The following is a 17945-nucleotide window of genomic DNA, read 5'->3' on the forward strand; positions in this document are numbered from 1 at the left end:
AAAAAAAATGTCCATATATATTGGTCTTTTTTTTATATGAAAGAAACAATAATACATTTACAATGTAAAATGTTTTATTTAGATATGTAGTATGAGATAACAAGAATAAATGGAAAAGAAATGATTTGGTATAAAAAGAGTGGTAAAGAATAAAATGCTACTTTCAAATATAACTTTAAAAAAAAACAGCCCAAGGAAGTAAGATATAAACATAAAAACATTTTCACATTTTACAACAATATTTACTAATAAAAGAAACTAATAACTATTATAAATGTAAAAACATTCTCACATTTATCAACAATTTACTAAGGTTATATACAAATGACTATAATGATAACAAACAAAAACTAATATCAGGCCTATTTTTCCTTGTATTTAACTGCTTTCTTGGGAATGGTCTTTATAGATTTTTATGGAACTAGGTAAATGTGAGTATTATTAAAATAAACAAGATAAGGGAAAGAATGAATATATCTTTAATAGATATGACAAGTTTACATAAGGGATTGTCTTATTAACACTCACTTACAATTGAGAGTAATCTGTTACAAATATATTAAAAGTGTAGGTCCTACTGACAAAATTTTATGCAAAAAAAATGTCTAGAACAGAGAGGATTTGTCTATAATCATATCTAAGAATTGAATCAAATCCACAATAATACAAATTTTATTAGATATCTACCATATGATAAAGTCTATATATACTAAACTCAAATCAAGTACCCATTCGAATAGGTAGTGTGAAAAATATGGAAAGATTCAACAGACGAAGAAATTGATAATGAAAGGTTGAAATGAGTTCATAAAACATAATTAAAGCTAACAAGTTATTGTTGGCATAACAGAGTTACTTCCCTTTCAAAACAAAAAAAAAGAAATCTGAAAGATTCAACAGACAAAGAAATTGATACATGTAATGAACGATTGAAATGAATTCATAAAACAAAATAAAAGCTTAAAAGTTGTTATTGTTGGCATTTGTTTTCATGTATAGTCAAATGGAAGTAGGATCTTAATACTAAGTATTGAAGACTTGATCACTTTGATAGGCCACTAATCAAAATACCACATGTAAAGATAGATAAATTTGGTACACAGTGCTAGTGACCTAATACAATATATATAGGGTCAGTAACACACCATGTAACTAATAATATATATATACTAAATTAGGTGGAAGCACATAAAAGTAGAAGAGTACAATGTTATGCCTACCCATATCAAAATTTGATACCAAAGATGAAAAAAGCGTTTGGTAGTTGCTAACAAAAATTTCTTAAACATGAATCAATGCAAAGAGGATTTGTGGTTGATCTGGTCAATTGTTCTGTCCAATATTTTTGGTGATAAATGATATCTTTTTTTATGTAATATGGATATGTCATGTATGTAAAACATGCAATATTTTAGTTACAGACACGAAAAAGTGCTGCTTGGATGGAGAGTTGTCTCATTGGCACTCGTACCTCAACTTCTTATTATATCTATACACATTATGAGTTACCTAAATGAGGCTTTCTTCCATATTAAGAAGCTCTGATTTGTAGTTCCTGTGAAAAATGTCAAGAAGAAAATTAATTTTACTTGTATCAATTTGAGGAGCGAACATGTATTCTGCAAACAGGAAGGATATAAATGATAGACCTGAAAATGTATAGCTTACCAGTACGAAGCTTTGTACCAAATATTTAAAGACACAGAGTTAATTCAGAATAGAATTACAGACAGACCAATGTACAGTCAGAAGAAGTCAACCAGTATGCCCTTTCCTTGCAGTGGGGTATAAAAATTATATATATTCCTATATCTAAAATATTGTATAATTATGTGACTAGTATAGATAATATCCATCACATATCTACATTTTGATGCCATGTTTTTCTAGTGTTTCTTCTGCTGCCTTCACCACACTTTCTTTTGATCCTTTGGCATCTATTTCAATACAGACAGGATTTTCCATTCTCCTGTATGCTTCACAAAGCCTACAAAATAAAACAATGTATCTACATTGTAAACTCATAAATTATTGCCATGTTTTTATAATTGTGAAAATGGGACAATTTCAATGATGATGGAACACAGTGCACTGTGGTAAAAGATCTTATTAGATTCAATGATTATGGAACACACTGCACTGTGGTAAAAGAACTTATTAGATTCAATGATTATGGAGCACACTGCACTGTGGTAAAAGAACTTATTAGATTCAATGATTGTGGAACACACTGCACTGTGGTATAAGAACTTATTAGATTCAATGATTGTGGAAACACTGCACTGTGGTAAAAGAACTTATCAGATTAAAAGTAAAAGTACAATATTTAGCATGCTGACACACATGGTAGAAAAGACCTTATTAAAGAAGGTTGAAAACAGTGGTATAATGTACTGATCAAGATGTGGCATCCATCAACAAGTATAATTACTGTAGGAAGTAGGAATATCTACCTTTGTCTGAATAAAATATCCTTGTCTAAGTGCTGCTCCTCGAATGTTATGGCTCCTCCTCTACCAGACAACCGTTGCCTCCTAACCTCCTCAGTAACTGTCAGGAACAGAACTAGTGTTGGCTTCAATAGATCTGATGGCCATTGGTACACCCAGTGTCCACTAGGTGGCATGTCAGATGTACTGGTTTCATTGGCTACCCCATATGCTGTAGTACTATGCCAGAATCTGTGGGGAAACAGAGTTGCTTGTATCTAGCACTTACAGTAAGTTTTATCTAATTTATCTGAATAAAAACTCTAAATGTTATACAAATAATAAAAATAGGACACTTAAGTATGTATAATTTTTTATCCGAAGTAGTAATGAATTTATTATACGTATAGTTACTATTACATTTATTTGAATTTAAAACATTTAAAAAGGAAGATGATTCTTTTGCCATCTATTAACCTAATTGATTGATAATTAATTGCTTATTATCACTCAAGCACCTGTATAAAAATAATTATACATGTGTTGATTTGATTTCAATCTGCACATCTATTGAGCTTTCAGTATTCATAAATGTTAATACAACATATTCAAATTTACCTATCCATTATAACTGCTTTGTTCTGACATTCCCTAGCTATTTGTATTGCTACAATATAATTGCCAATACAGTAATAAGCTCTTCTTATGATCTCTGGCAAAGCATCAAAGAACTTTCTGAGATGGGCGACTTCAGGAGGAGGAGTGTAGTATCTTACTGCGTTCAGTTTTTTCTCTAATGTTTCAGTTAATGTTGTTTTACCTAAAAGATATAGTATCAAGAGGTAATCAACAAAGAAAAATATTCAGCTCTACAGCTCTACAGTCTTTTGTGTCTGTGTATAATACAGATTAGCTCTTCTTGAAATTGTGCATATCACATCTGTGTGGTGTCAAATTTGCCCGACTCTTTAATGACTTTGACCAAGAATAATCAAGGACATCATAATGTTTCACATGACATTAATGAGTTTGACCAAAACTTACCAACTCCTCTTCTTCTTTGCTAGTAAAATAATGAAAGACTATTGTTTTGTCACAAATCTTGCCTTTTGAATCTAATCATCACCAAAGCTGACATCTGATAGCCTCAAAGTAGTGAGAAAAAAAATCCATCCAAACTATATGATTACATTATGTGGGGTTGCAAAATGATGCAACTGGCTTAAGGAAAACTTAATTTAGAACCATTGCCATGATTGCAATTCTCTTCTAAAATATAAAGTTCCGGTATGTTAAATTCATTTGGTCAAATTTCAGAAATAACCCTAATGTAACAGTTTCATTTTAGATTAAACAACTAAACAGCAAGCAAACATGACAATAATGATAATGTTGAATGTTTACCTGTTGCATCAAGTCCTTCTACCACTACAAATGGATGTTGTATCTGATTTTGTAATTCATTCACGTCAAAGTTGCCTGGTATATTTTTGTCAGCAATATCTAGCAAGGTGATAGCTTCAGGCATATCTTTACACTGAAAATAGTGAATACTTTGATTACTTAGTCTACTAATTTGATTGCAATTTCTAATCTATTATAATTATTTGTTAATATCATACAAATTGTCAGTGAGATAGTCAAGATGAACACTGTTCTGTCTTTTCATGTGTTCAAATAACAAAATGTATGTCAGTCATTAAAATTCATTGCACAAATGTCATTCATGTTTTCTATACATGAAAAAATCATAGAAAAGTTATTATTTCCCCCAAAGTGCACCAATAGGCTATTTGCCAATTCCCGTAATTGACCCTGTAATTAGAGATCCCTAATTTGGTTGTCTCCCTTTAATATGACGGACATTATTTTTTATTTACAATGGAAAACTACCAGACAGCAAATTTGCCTGTGCGTAATGTGAGTAATCTATAAGGTTTTTAAATCTTTTAATTACATTAATTTGTTGTTTAGCTAAATACTTTTGACATCAAAAATTGTTTTTCATGAAAAATTTGTTAAACCGCTGATACATCACTTTCAATTCATCATGCTTTGCATTGGGAATCTTGTCCGGAATTGAACCAGTCTACGATTGACAAAGGGAAAAAAAAGTGTGTAATAATAGAATCAAATGGGTAATTGGCAAAAGGCCTATTGTAAACATGATTTTTTTAGAGTGAATTGTTCAATTGCAGGTTAAAAAACATGAAAAAAATAAAACCAAAGCAGTGCAGAAAAACAGATGATTTAAATAACTCACAAAAAAGCATAACCATGCATGAGGGTGTAAATGGGGGTTGACAGTAAAAGAGAAATTGAATAATGGGCAAATAACATGAATAATATAAATAAAAGAGAATAATATTAGGTACAAAAGTATAAAGAATAGAGAAAAATGGCTACAAATTAAAGAATATATAAATAGTTTTACCATGGATAATATTTTTCTAGCTTCAACATAGCTGTGAAAAACAGGACACAAGTCTGGTTTAGAAAATGCCCTGGACTGACACTGTGTGATAGAATGACATTTTTCAAATGTTCCCCAGCTGTCTTTCACGATGTATATATGATCTGATAGGACGCCCATAGTTTCTGAATCTCTTTCTTCAACCCGGCATTTTCCTTCTTTTATTTGTTTAATAAAATAGTGTCTTTTCAAATTATTTTCATAAGCCATCTTAATAACATCATTTGCACTAAATTTTTCATCTGAGTGATGTGCAAAAACACAAACACCTCTGTATATTTTTTCATGGGCGTCTTGATTTGAGTCAATATCAGTGAATGTACTGAGTGAGACATTACATACATATTTTTGGGTGATTTCTCTTAACAGCTTTTGGGAACGAATGGCACTTTTGATATAATTTGATATTGTATCGGTGTTTGCCTTCAAGATGTTGGGGAAAAGCAAAATGTCATGTGTATCTGTAAAACAATCCGAAACTGGCGAAAGTGAAAGTTCACTGCTTGTTTCTTTTTGGTTCTTCTGTAATAAGTTTCCCCCTTCTTCATAGCGTTCCAGGTACACTGGTTTGTCTGGAAAGGTGATGTGAATGTTCATTTTACAGCATGCATCATATGTCACACTAGCAAGTTGTACATAGAATGATGTCCTATTTAAAAATCGCGCTTTCAGGTTAAAAATGTTAGGCATTCTGTACTTTCATTTTTGAAACGAGGCAGTAAATTAAAGATAAAACAAGTTCGGAGGGGAGGGTCTAAAACGCGAAAATGAAAAACGCGGAAGAGAAAAATGAGTGTATTATAACAGATATCTTTGGAACCACTAAAGCTAAATTAATAAATAAAACTGATTTTGAAAGCTAATATAATAGTCTATAAGATAAAATAAAAAAAATATATATTTGAATATGTTTTTTTATCAAAAAGTTGACCGGAAGACTTTCTTAGTGTGACTCTGGCAACACATTTTTGAACATTAAAACTTAAATTCACAAAGAATCTTATAACCCGGTCAAAGTCTGTAAATTGACTCTTAAAGATATTTAAATGACAAATAATATGATATAAAGAACAAAATAAATATATTACTATAAAAGGGCTAAAAGTTGACCGGAAGGACTCCTTGTACACAAATATTGAAGTGAAATTTTCAACTTTGAATTAAAATTCACAAAAATATAAAAAGCCCGGTCAAAGTCTGTTAATGGACTCTTAAAGACATTTATATAACAAATAATATGATATAAAGACAAAAATAAATATATTACTATAAAAGGGCTAAAAGTTGACCGGAAGGACTCCTTGTACACAAATATTGAAGTGAAATTTTCAACTTTGAATTAAAATTCACAAAAATATAAAAAGCCCGGTCAAAGTCTGTTAATTGACTCTTAAAGATATTTAAATGACAAATAATATGATATAAAGAACAAAATAAATATATTACTATAAAAGGGCAAAAAGTTGACCGGAAGGCCCCCTTGTACACAAATATTGAAGCGAAATTTTCAACTTTTAAGTAAAATTCACAAAAATATAAAAAGCCCGGTCAAAGTCTGTCAATTGATGCTTTAAGACATTTGAGTAGATAATAAATAATATACATGTAATAAAATTAATGAGCAAAACATTCAAATAAAGATAGGAAATTGTAGACCGACATTCTCTTTAATGCTTTTGAATCTATCTCTTAATATTAAATTTTATGAAGATTTTTTAATTACCTTACACGCTATATCTTATTAGGTGATGCTTATTAATTATTTTATTTTATTTATGTTTGATTGCATTATTCAAGTATAAATTATATATTAAATGATTAATAATTAGTTTTTTTCGCTCTCATCATGTATGTAAGGAATGTCGGCATGTGGACTAATTATGTTGTCACAAGTGAGCACGTGTCACCTTTAATGAATATCGGCATGTTGATATCAGCACGACTAATTATGTTGTGACAATTGAGCACGTGCCACCTTGTTCTGTTCTGTTCAGGTAGGTTCCTCCGTTATATATCGGAGCACTCCCACTTGGGGATATATGGTTTTAAAATATTTACAGATATTTACAGTGAGGTGTGGTGCTTAAGTTTTAAAAAACCTTATATACAGGTAAAACTGTGAATTTTAAGAACAATAGTTTAAAATTATGTGCTATTTACATCATTTATGATTCTACCTAGGTTAGAGTTTATGATTTTTTAAAAACAGTTTTGATCCCTTTTTATGAGACGTTACTATCATATGTTTAAGGAATTAAAAGATTTAAATGTGACAGAAAAATGATAAAATCAAAGGGTAAAAGGTAAAAATAAGTAGTTCAAACAAAAAAGAATATAAATGGGATTAAAAATATGGCAGTATGGTAATTGCTTTTAATAGATAAGGTAACCAATTAAAAAATAAAAAAAATAAAAAAAATTATCTTTAGCTAGTAAAAGAACAAAAAACTGAAAACTTTCGTATATATCGTAAAAATTTTAGTAAAAGGTGAACTTCTGCCAAGGTCTTTGCATATAATTAGATGTAAGCAGCTAATCTAGTCGTAGATGGGGGCAGTTAGCTTGGCATTCCATGCAGACTGCTTGGTCCATCTTTCCGTTTTGTATATATATATATGCAGTTTATATAGCTGGATACAATAACAGTGTTGTTGTTTAAATGTAAATTCACTTTGCTGAGGGTCTTGAAGAAAAGTACTTGGATGATTCAGCGGTTTCACTTCAGCCTCTACTTCATGTATCATCGTGTTTGTATTTTGGTGCGCTCCTTATGCATTTGGTGACAGAAAGTTTGAGATTGTTTTTCTATTTCTATCAGGTCAATTGCTTTTAGGTGGGATAGGCTAGTTGTTGATAGCTTCGAGCAGTCCATTATAATTTGAAGTACATCCTCCTCTTTATAAATAGCTTGATCACCTCCCCCTTTCAACTCGGTTAGAGATAAAAGTTTGTTCATCTGTTTTAGACGAACACTCTCCAGAGACTCACAATCCAACAGAAAGTGCTTAATGTCCTCCTCAGCTTTGGTACATAGCTCGCATATTCCTGAAATTTGATTTTTGCTAAATTTTGCTTTAGTTGTTTGTAGCATGTAGGTTCCAGTTATTAGTCTACTTTTGAATTCTGCTTTTCGAATGTCATTCTGATTGTTTCTGGCAGCTTTCCAGATATTATGTGGGTTTTCAGTAGGATTTTCCTGGATTGTCAAGTACTTAATTGTTGTTTTTATCAAGCATTCCTCTTTCCAGATATTTGACCAGTATGTATTTATGGCTTTTTTCAGCATGTTTTTCCATTTGTATTTTGATGGCGGGTTTTCTAAAATTTCTTTTGGATTTGGCAGACTGTATTTATTTAAGATTTTGTCTATTCTGTTTATGAAGGATTCTGTGAAGTCCTTTCCGATTTGAAGTTCCCATTGTAGGATTTTCTTTTCTATTGCATTATCTAGCCGAGAGATTGTAAGGAATAACGAAAGCATATTTCTGTCTAGTATAGTTTCAACTGGTTCAGCTCCTAGGAGAATATATAGGGCAGAGGATGCAGTCCTTTTAGGTAGACTGAGAAATTGTCTAAATATTTTCCTCTGTAGTTTTTCCAGCTCATATATATCAGCTTTTGTGCAGATTTGTACTTCCAGACCATAGAGATATCTTGGGACTACATATGTTTTCCAAATTTTGCAGAGTACTAACGGGCACATTCCTGTACGTGCATGTAGGCCAGATCCTAGAAGTGCATATATGGTTTGTCTACCAGTTTTTAGCCTTTCATCTGTGTTTACTTTGCTTTTGACGTTCCTTGTAATACCAAGATGTTTTAGCTTGTCTACTCTGTTGATTTGTTTTTCACCAAGGGTGTATGCTTTTTGTTGGTAATTCTTTCCTTTAGATGTGCATAGGACTTCTGATTTTTCTGGGTTTATTTTCACCATGTCTCTCTTTGTATGGAATTCAATAATATTGAGCATTGCTTGTATATCATGCGGTTCCCCTAGTAAGGCGATGTCGTCCGCACAGGTTGGTGAGGCTACGCAGATGGTACCAATCTTTGCTCCAAGGTGACTGCCTGTGATTGCATTTAGGATAGTGTTGTTATACCTTTTGTACAGGAGAGTAGATAGTTTAGCTCCTTGACGTATTCCTTGTTGTATGTTGACATGTTGGGTTGTTTGGTCTCCCCATTTAACTTGCAGTGTCATATTGGTATAGATGTTTTTCAGTAATACCCACATATCTCCTCTGATCCCATCATGGAACATTTTGTTCAGCATTATTTCATGGGTAACAGTGTCAAAAGCTTTTTCTGCGTCTAATGTTAATAGCTCTAGTACAATCTTTAGGAACTTGTATAGCATAGTTGTTTCAGAGACTATAAAAGCTGTAAATAGGCTTGATGCGCCTTCTGTGAATCCCCTCTGTAGATTATTTTGTGATGGAAATAGCTCAGGTTCTAGTCTGTCTTTTATGATTGTTTCGAATATCTTGGAGAATATACTAGTGACAACAATACCTCTGTAGTTTCCAGGTATAGTTTTATCTTTTTTCTTTTTCAAAACAGGTGTCAAAATTCCATTTTTTAGACTCTGAGGTACGTCTAATTCTTCAAAAATTTGATTTATAATGTCAGTTATTTCATCAGTGATTACATCAATGGCATGTATGTAGTGTTCCGATACGATGCCGTTCTCATCGGAAGCTTTTCCTGTATTTAATTTTCTAATTGCAGATTCAATTTCTGTTGGTGTAGCTTTTGTTATTTCTTCTTTTTGAATGTCCAATTCCGGTATGATGTTATTTTGTAATTTTGATAATTCTAAACGCTCCAGGTCAAAAATATTTTCATCATTAAGTTTGGTGTTCCCAGTGTTTCAAAATGTGTTTGCCAGGCTGATAGAATCTTTTCTCCTTCGAACGCTTTGTTTCCAATATATAGTATATCTGTGTTGGTATCATGTTTAGATCTTTGTTGTTTCACAAGTTTATGAAAGGTTTTGCTGTCTTTCTGGGAGGCTTGCATGATATCGTTGATAAATTTTTCTTTCTTGGAGGCGTAGGCTTGTCTTTGTAGCTGCCTTAATTTTCGCTTTTTGATAGTCAGATTGATTTTTTCCATGTCAGCATTTTGATGACTATTCATTTTCCTTTTCCATACAGTGTGGGCATTCTTTGAGTCTCTAGATGCTTCGCTTATTTTTCTGTTCCAGATACCCTTGCCTACTGTTTTTAGACTTTTGAGTTGTCTATATTTGGGTATGGATTTTTTTCCTGCCTTGTGAATTGATTTTTCAAGAAGTTTGATACGTTCCTCCACACTACTTTCTTTTCCTCGGCTTTCGCATTCCAGCTCTTGTTTTAACGTTGATGTGTATATGTTCTTATCACATTTTGCCCAATTTGGTCTAGTGTAGATTTTGACTAGTTGAGTTGAGGTTTTGTCGATCTTCATGGGTATATTAGCCGTCACGAGAGTGTGATCTGAGGTGTTCGTAGGATGTCTGTCCTCTATGACTATATTGGAGTTTAGTATCCCAGTTGTAGTTTCGGGGAACATTATGTAGTCTATTTGGGAGGTGTACTTCCCATTGTGATGGAAAAATGTATATATATTTACCGTAAAAATTCGGGTTGTGAGTCCCGGATCATCACGGTCGTGTTTTTGTAGCACTGCACTGAATTAGAATATATCATTATATTTTGTGTTTATTTAGTCTTATATTTCAGATATTTTTTTGAGAATTTAAAATAATTTAAATTGTCTGCTATCTGAATAATTTATTCAGTATTATTATAGTATTATTATAGTATTATTATAGTTAGATACTCAACTTCTCTTGTCTACTGAAAAGTGTTCACCAATATTCTTTGTTGTCCGACATTATGGACAAAACAATTTCTGGTCAGTTCGATGAGGAAGAATTTTATAAGTCCCTCAATGAAACTGATACTACAGACATGGAATCCTCTGAATATGAAAAACATGGCTGGTCCACACAGAGGAAAAGACGAAAAAGAATGGCAAGTACATCTCCCCTAAATGATAATACCCTCCTTAATACACCTTCCCCTCTCCCCCATACACCCTCAGTAAAAGGTAATGAGTATTTACTAGTCCTACAGAGTGTTGATCCCAATACTAAACTTAGCACCCAAAATCAGATAAAAATCCAAAAGATTCTCCTTGAGACTGTTGGTACCCCAAAAAGAATTAAACCACTTAACAGTGGGAAAATACTAGTAGAGTGCATTGACAAATCGCAGTGGAACCAGCTAAAACGCGTCAAACTCATTGGTGAATTACAGATTAGGACAAGTGTGCCCAAATCTGTAACTTCATCAATAGGAGTTATTTATAACGTGCCTCTAGACATTAACGTTGAAGACGAAGATATCGTGTCGGTGCTTAAAGCCCAGAAAGTTAGTAAAATTCAAAGGATGTCCTACTTTGACAAACAAATCGGTGAAAGAAAACCATCTAGATCCATAAAGTTATTCTTTCAGACACCCCAGCTACCAGCAACAATCAATATTGGGTACAAAACATATAATACCAAATTATTTGTACCTAAACCTATTCAATGCTATAAATGTCAGGGGTTTGGGCATATGGCAAACCAATGTAGAAATAAAAAAAGATGTATTAAATGTGGAGAGGAACATGAGAACGAGCAATGTACCTCAACAGATTTAAAATGTGTAAACTGTAAAGGTAAACATATGTCTAATGACAAAGAATGTCCACAAAGGACCCAACAAAAAATGGCCCTTAAGCTGGTGAAATCTAAAAATATTTCACTACAACAAGCAACAAACCAGCTTAAAATCAATGAACATCATAAAGAAAGCTCTAAATCAACTAGCAAAACCCCAAAAGATCAGAGCTCAGTACCACCCAAAAAAGATAAATGTACCATACAAGACTTGGTAACTGTAATTAGTGTTGTCATGCACCAGACTATGAGCCCTCCTACTAAACCCATAGACTTTACTTTAAAGTCAATTATGGGTTTTGTAGGAATAGTTGTAAAACAGATGTTTGGGTCAAATTTTGATCTCTCATTAGGTTTGGAAATGGCTATAGTAGAGTTACAACTGAAATGATATAATTCATTTATCGCCCAATATAAAGTATTAACAATATACAATTAAAAATGGCTATCAATTATACTATTTATTTATCATGTTTATTATTATATAACATAATGTTCAGTGTTGTTCATTGGAACTGTCGCGGCATTAACAACAATGCTGCGGAGTATATAGCTATGTCACAAATGAAGCCTGATATTATTTGCTTCCAGGAAACATGGTGTAAAAACGAACAAGATCATCCACATGTAATAGGTTATAAAATAGCTGATTTTTCTGTACGTAATACCAAATCACATGGAGGTACAGCTATATATGTCAGAGAAAATCTTCCATATCTGAAAAAGAATATTAACAGTGATTTAGAAATATCATGTATTGAATTTAGTTTTGATAATAATAATATTACACTGGTCAATCTTTATGACACAGCATCAAATACAAAACTACCCCATTATAACAATATATTTGATCAAATAGAGGGAAAATTTATACTATGTGGAGACTTTAATGCCCACCACACTATGTGGGGCGGTAAAAATATAGATACTAAGGGAAGAGAGCTGTTCTCTTTCCTTGAGTATAAAGATATAGTACTTCTTAATGATGGTACAGGTACAAGATGTAACCCCAGTACATTAGAACTGTCACCTATTGATTTGTCTTTTTGTAATTCTAGTTTAGCTAGTAAATTAACATGGTCAGTTGACCTCACTAGTTCCTATGGCAGTGACCATCATGTTGTAAATATTAGTTTTAGCCATAAACAAATGCAAATTGATGAAACTGAATCTGTATATAATTATAAGAAAGCAGACTGGGAGGCATTCTCCAGCAAGTGTAATGAACATTTGAGTCCTGACATGATTTCTGACAATATAGAAGAAACATGTTCAAGACTAACAAACAAAATACTCAAAATAGCTGGGGAGTGCATCCCAGTCAAATTAAAAAATAATAAACCTAAAAAACCACAGGTACCATGGTGGACACCTGAATGCACTAAATGTGTTAAAGAAAGGAACACCTGTAAAAACCGTGCCCAACATTCAGGTCTTGGTATTGATTTCACTATATATAGAGAAAAAGAAAGAACGTGCAGAAAAACTATCAAAGCTGCACAAGCTATGTATTGGGAGAGCTACTGTAACTCTCTCAATAATGATACTAAATTATCAGATGTATGGAAAAAAGTAAAATCAATGTTGGGTAAAACATTTAAAAAATTAAATTTACCAACCCTGTTATATAATAATACCAAATATGAATTTACTCAAGACAAAGCAGATATACTTGCTACAAATTATGCTCAAGTCAGTAGTGACCATAATTACTCAGAAAAATTTAAAAATCAGAAACAAGATATTGATCAAAAGGAGTACAGTAAATTATTACACTATTATAAGGATAACTCTGATAGTTATAAGGCCACAATTAAAAATATTTCAGTTTGCCCAAACCCGACCCATGATGACTGGGTGTGGGTAGGTAGGTAGGCAAATTCTTTTTTTTTTTTTTTATCAGAATTTGCATGAAAATATTAAAAGATTTTAAAACAGTATATTTTTTTTCCCGTCAAACCTTTGTAGAGAAAACCAAAAGCCATGAATTTAAAACCTCTATAAATAAATTAGTCTACTATATGATTTGTATCCTGAGATGTATGTTATAACCCTGACAATTGCTAGCTGTGTGAAAGGGCTGGTGGATTTATGAAGTGATTTTCAACAGTTTCATCAACACGATGTTTGTGTAAAAAAAATATCAGCTGATTATGTAATGATTAAATTTGTTTGCAGTTTTTAAATCCTATTTCTATTAAAATAGATTAAATCTCCTAAAATATTTATATGAATTATTATCTACCATCCTTAGTTTGTGTCTTTGTTATGTTTTGAAAACAAATTTGTATTTACATTATCACACAGGTAAACTAATTTGGCTATAAATAGATCAAAGCATGTTCTGTAGAATCTCCAAACTAAAAACGTATTTGTTATAATTTTATTTCTTTAAATAATCAAGTTTAAATTTTTGAAAATAATCATAATTGATAAAATATAATTGCACAAAGTTAACGTTTTCTGAAGACTATTTATTTTTAGGTCATGGTTCTAGAGGCTTCCTCGCAAATTTGTATAAAAATCCAATATGGCGTCCATAACATGTTTTTACTTTTGCACATGTGAAAAAAATGTTTCTGTCAAAAGTCAAATTTCTCTTGTCAATAGGAATTTATATTGCAATAAATTATTCAGAGGGAGTTACATTCAGTTAGGATTATATTTCTGATTCTGTGAACAATTATAGTTTTATCAAATTCTCCCAAACAGCAACGTACTGATCTTGTCTAATGAGACTTGTAAATTTGAACTATTTGAATAAAAGGGCATCTAATTTACATGATAAAGAAAGATTATAATTAAAGATTATAATTAAAGACAACAATTTATCAAGAAATAATTCCTTTTTATTCAGTAAAAACAAAATCTTCTTGCAAGATTGTAAATTCGCAACTTCCGGATCCATTTCCTGTCAGAATAACATTGAAAATATTCGATTGCACATGGTTTTGAACAAATCTACCTGAATATTCTTATCAGATATTCGATAACACGATGAAATTAACATTGAGCATATAGGTAAGGGTTTGGTAGTACAGACAACTACAGCGTAAAAAAACTGTGCCACTTCACATGTTTTACTTCTTTACGTTCGTTAAATCAGAAGATAAAAACAGAGAACATCGAATATCGATTAACTGCGTCTTTTATACGCTTTCTTTTAATCTTATTCACATTTACTTTCAAACGAACATTAAGTTTTGTACGATGACGGAGCGGACCCCAAAAAATACGAAAAAAAAAAAAATTCTTCAAAAAAACGTCAAAAAAAGAATTTGAGTCGGCGGGTTTATTTTGGGTCGGTCGCGTTTGGGCAAACATACAATCTTTTTATTTTGGCCTAATGAACCATATACTATGCAAGAATTAAAAGATGCTATCAGTGATACATCTGATACCTCCCCTGGAAAAGATAAAATTACGTATTCTATGTTCAAACAATTTACAGACAAATCACTGTCTGTGTTATTACTTTTTATCAATAGAGTTTGGTTTTTACAAAAACTTCCAAGTGAATGGAAACATTCCATTATATCACCAGTACTTAAACCTGGAAAAAACCCCACAGACCCACAGTCATATAGACCAATAGCCCTTACTTCTAATTTTGTAAAAATTATGGAGAAAATGGTTAATAATAGACTACGTTGGTATCTAGAAAAAAATAATTTCTACACACCAAATCAAAGTGGATTTAGGAAAAATAGAAATACTATGGAACAAATAATTAGAATTGATAATGATATTCATAAAGCATTTCTCAAAAAACATTTCACAGTTGGTGTATTTATAGATTTCCAAAAGGCATTTGATATGCTATGGAAAAATGGGTTATTAATAAAAATGGCTTCAATAGGTATAAGGGGTAATATGTTGGGATGGGTAAAGGATTTTCTTAGTGACAGAACTATACAAGTTAAAGTTAATAATACTTACTCTGAAATATTTATAATTCAGAATGGTACACCACAGGGTAGTTGTATAAGTCCTACACTATTTAACATCATGGTGAATGATATATCCAATAATTTAAAGTACTGTGCTATGTCACAATTTGCTGATGACAGTGCCATATGGTTATCTGGAAAAAGTTCTAAATATCTACAAAAAAGAATGCAAGAGGATATAGACACAATTAATACTTGGTGTGATAAATGGGGTTTCCTAATATCACAAACAAAAACGGTAGCTATGATATTTAGTAAGAGTAGTTCTCCTTGTATTAAACTTAAACTTGGAGAAACAATATTGTCATTTGTTAAAGAAGTCAAGTTTCTAGGTATGATTTTCGATTCAAAACTAACCGTGGTTAAAACATGTACAATATATAGAAAGTAGATGTTCAAGGGTGTTGAACTGCATGAAATTATTAACTGGTACTAAATGGGGTGCAAATTGTTCTACCCTGAGAACAATATATATATCAATGATAAGGTCAAAGATAGATTATGGCTGTGAGGTTTATAACTCAGCCTCCTACTCTGTCAAGAAAAAACTAGATAGTATTCAAGCCCAAGCATTAAGGATATGTGCAGGTGCTCATAAAACTGCCAGTATAAGTGGATTACAGACTGAAATTGGTGACCCCCCATATGAGTTGAGAAGAAAAAGTCTTATTACTAAGTCTTTTTTGAATATATTTAGTCTAAATGACACAAACCCAACTATAAAAAGTTTACAAGAAAATGCTATATATGAATTTAATAAGGAAAAAATTAAAGAAAATCAAAAACCATATTGTGTTACTGCACATGATACTATGAATAAATATAATGTAGATATTAATACTGTATACAAATGTAAAGAGTTCCCTACCCCACCATGGCATGTTCTAAAACCACAGGTCAAAATGGAACTTACAAATATTATTACTAAAAAGGATAGTCCTCACCTAATTAAAAGTGAAGGAAATATCCTCATTGATAACAAGTATAGTAATTTTTTAAAAATATATACAGATGGATCTAAGAATCCAGAAAACAACACAAATGCATGTGCTTTTGTCGTTCCAGAACTTAAAGTAAAAAAAGGTTTTAAATTACAAAATCATGTTTCAATATTTATGTGTGAATTGACAGCCATACTTTTATCTTTATATTGGTTAGAAGAATTTCAACCAGAAAATACTGTAATATTTGTAGATTCACTGTCAGCACTAAAAGCTATTACAGGAAGTATATTTAAAGTTAAAACACAAATAATTTATGACATCCAATATATATACAGTAAACTGTCCAAATTAGGTTTGAATATAATTTTAGAATGGATACCCAGTCATGTGGGTTTAAGTGGTAATGAAATGGCAGACACAGCAGCTAAAAAGGCTCTATCAATAGAGACATGTATAACTAGTATACCACTTTACAAAGAAGATATCAAATGTTTATGTAAAAATTTATTAAAAAAAATGTGGCAACAATACTGGGAAAACAACACTAAAAGCAAACAACTACACGCTATTCAAAAAGATGTTAACTTTTGTATTACCATACCAAAGAGTACAAGAGAAAGAGAAAGAACTCTATTTAAACTTAGATCAAGTTATATATTCACTAATAAATTCAAATACACAATGGGTAAATGTAATAGTGAACTGTGTGACACATGTTTAGTAGTGGACGACATGCAACACTACCTGTTTAACTGTAATAAGTACATACCACAAAGACATAAAATGATGGAAAAGTTTGAATCAACCGGTGTAAAAGATCTCTCGTATAAAAATTTATTTTCAGGATATTCTCAGACCCTTATCCCAATATGGGATTATTTAATAAACACGGGTATGCGATAAAAGTAAAATTATTCAGAAAATACAAAAAACCTCAATATATATTTCTAGTTTCTAGTGTAAATTTTGTAAAAACATGCTTATAATTATTTTAATAAGATATTTTTGGTAGGGGTTAGAAAACCTACAGATATTATTAGTATAGGAAAAGAAAAATGACATAAACTATAGGCCTAGTAAAATTACTTATTTCTAAAATAAAACTTTGAAATATTAGTCACTGGACAACAACCCATGGATTTTAACAAGTATGACAAGGCATCTCAAATATTCAAAATACTAATTACATTTGTAACAACCGATTAAATTAACTCTAGATAAGAGAAAATCTAAGTTAGAAAGTGAAAATAAATTAGATTAAAATAATTAGCAGTTGATTTTTAAAGGGAAATTCCGCGATTTTTTACTTATCATCTAATTATGTTCATCTTAACATAAAAAACACATTTGCAAAGTTTTAAATTTATATTCCTTCTAATAACGGAGAAAATCAAGTATTTGTAACTTTTTTGGTTGAATTCTCGAGTGGGTCGTGACGTA

At 31.5% G+C, this 17945-nt stretch overlaps 3 protein-coding genes and 1 long non-coding RNA gene across 4 annotated transcripts; 1 reads left to right on the forward strand and 3 right to left on the reverse strand.

Moving 5' to 3' along the window:
* Positions 1-65: 65 nt before the first annotated feature.
* On the reverse strand, positions 66-5622 carry LOC139513570 (UMP-CMP kinase 2, mitochondrial-like). Its single transcript, XM_071302196.1, has 5 exons — positions 4864-5622; positions 3834-3966; positions 3048-3249; positions 2454-2681; positions 66-1987 (listed from the first exon to the last, which is right to left on the reverse strand). The coding sequence occupies exons 1-5, from the start codon at positions 5590-5592 to the stop codon at positions 1864-1866; spliced, it is 1416 nt and encodes a 471-aa protein (XP_071158297.1). The 5' UTR covers positions 5593-5622; the 3' UTR covers positions 66-1863.
* Positions 5623-7642: 2020 nt separating this feature from the next.
* On the reverse strand, positions 7643-9259 carry LOC139511096 (uncharacterized). Its single transcript, XM_071297667.1, has one exon. The coding sequence runs from the start codon at positions 9257-9259 to the stop codon at positions 7643-7645; it is 1617 nt and encodes a 538-aa protein (XP_071153768.1).
* Positions 9260-10781: 1522 nt separating this feature from the next.
* Positions 10782-11982, forward strand: LOC139511097 (uncharacterized). Its single transcript, XM_071297669.1, has 2 exons — positions 10782-11825; positions 11965-11982. Exons 1-2 carry the CDS (start codon positions 10782-10784, stop codon positions 11980-11982), a joined length of 1062 nt encoding a protein of 353 aa, XP_071153770.1.
* A 12-nt stretch (positions 11983-11994) lies between these two features.
* On the reverse strand, positions 11995-15875 carry LOC139513565 (uncharacterized). Its single transcript, XR_011662470.1, has 2 exons — positions 15551-15875; positions 11995-12328 (listed from the first exon to the last, which is right to left on the reverse strand). It is a non-coding gene; the product is annotated as an uncharacterized lncRNA (long non-coding RNA).
* Positions 15876-17945: the final 2070 nt, after the last annotated feature.

Source organism: Mytilus edulis, chromosome 2, assembly GCF_963676685.1.
Source record: "Mytilus edulis chromosome 2, xbMytEdul2.2, whole genome shotgun sequence".
Classification (NCBI taxonomy): domain Eukaryota; kingdom Metazoa; phylum Mollusca; class Bivalvia; order Mytilida; family Mytilidae; genus Mytilus; species Mytilus edulis.

What these genes read in the sequence shown, in the direction of transcription:
- LOC139513570 (XM_071302196.1), bottom strand. Translation starts at nt 5,592, where the DNA reads ATGCCTAACATTTTTAACCTGAAAGCGCGATTTTTAAATAGGACATCA. An exon ending in AAAGCAGTTATAATGGATAG is followed by an intron (nt 2,682 to 3,047) that starts GTAAATTTGAAT and finishes GTTTCCCCACAG; the next exon opens with ATTCTGGCATAGTACTACAG. An exon ending in GATATTTTATTCAGACAAAG is followed by an intron (nt 1,988 to 2,453) that starts GTAGATATTCCT and finishes TTTATTTTGTAG; the next exon opens with GCTTTGTGAAGCATACAGGA.
- LOC139511097 (XM_071297669.1), top strand. Translation starts at nt 10,782, where the DNA reads ATGGACAAAACAATTTCTGGTCAGTTCGATGAGGAAGAATTTTATAAG.
- LOC139511096 (XM_071297667.1), bottom strand. Translation starts at nt 9,259, where the DNA reads ATGCTATACAAGTTCCTAAAGATTGTACTAGAGCTATTAACATTAGAC.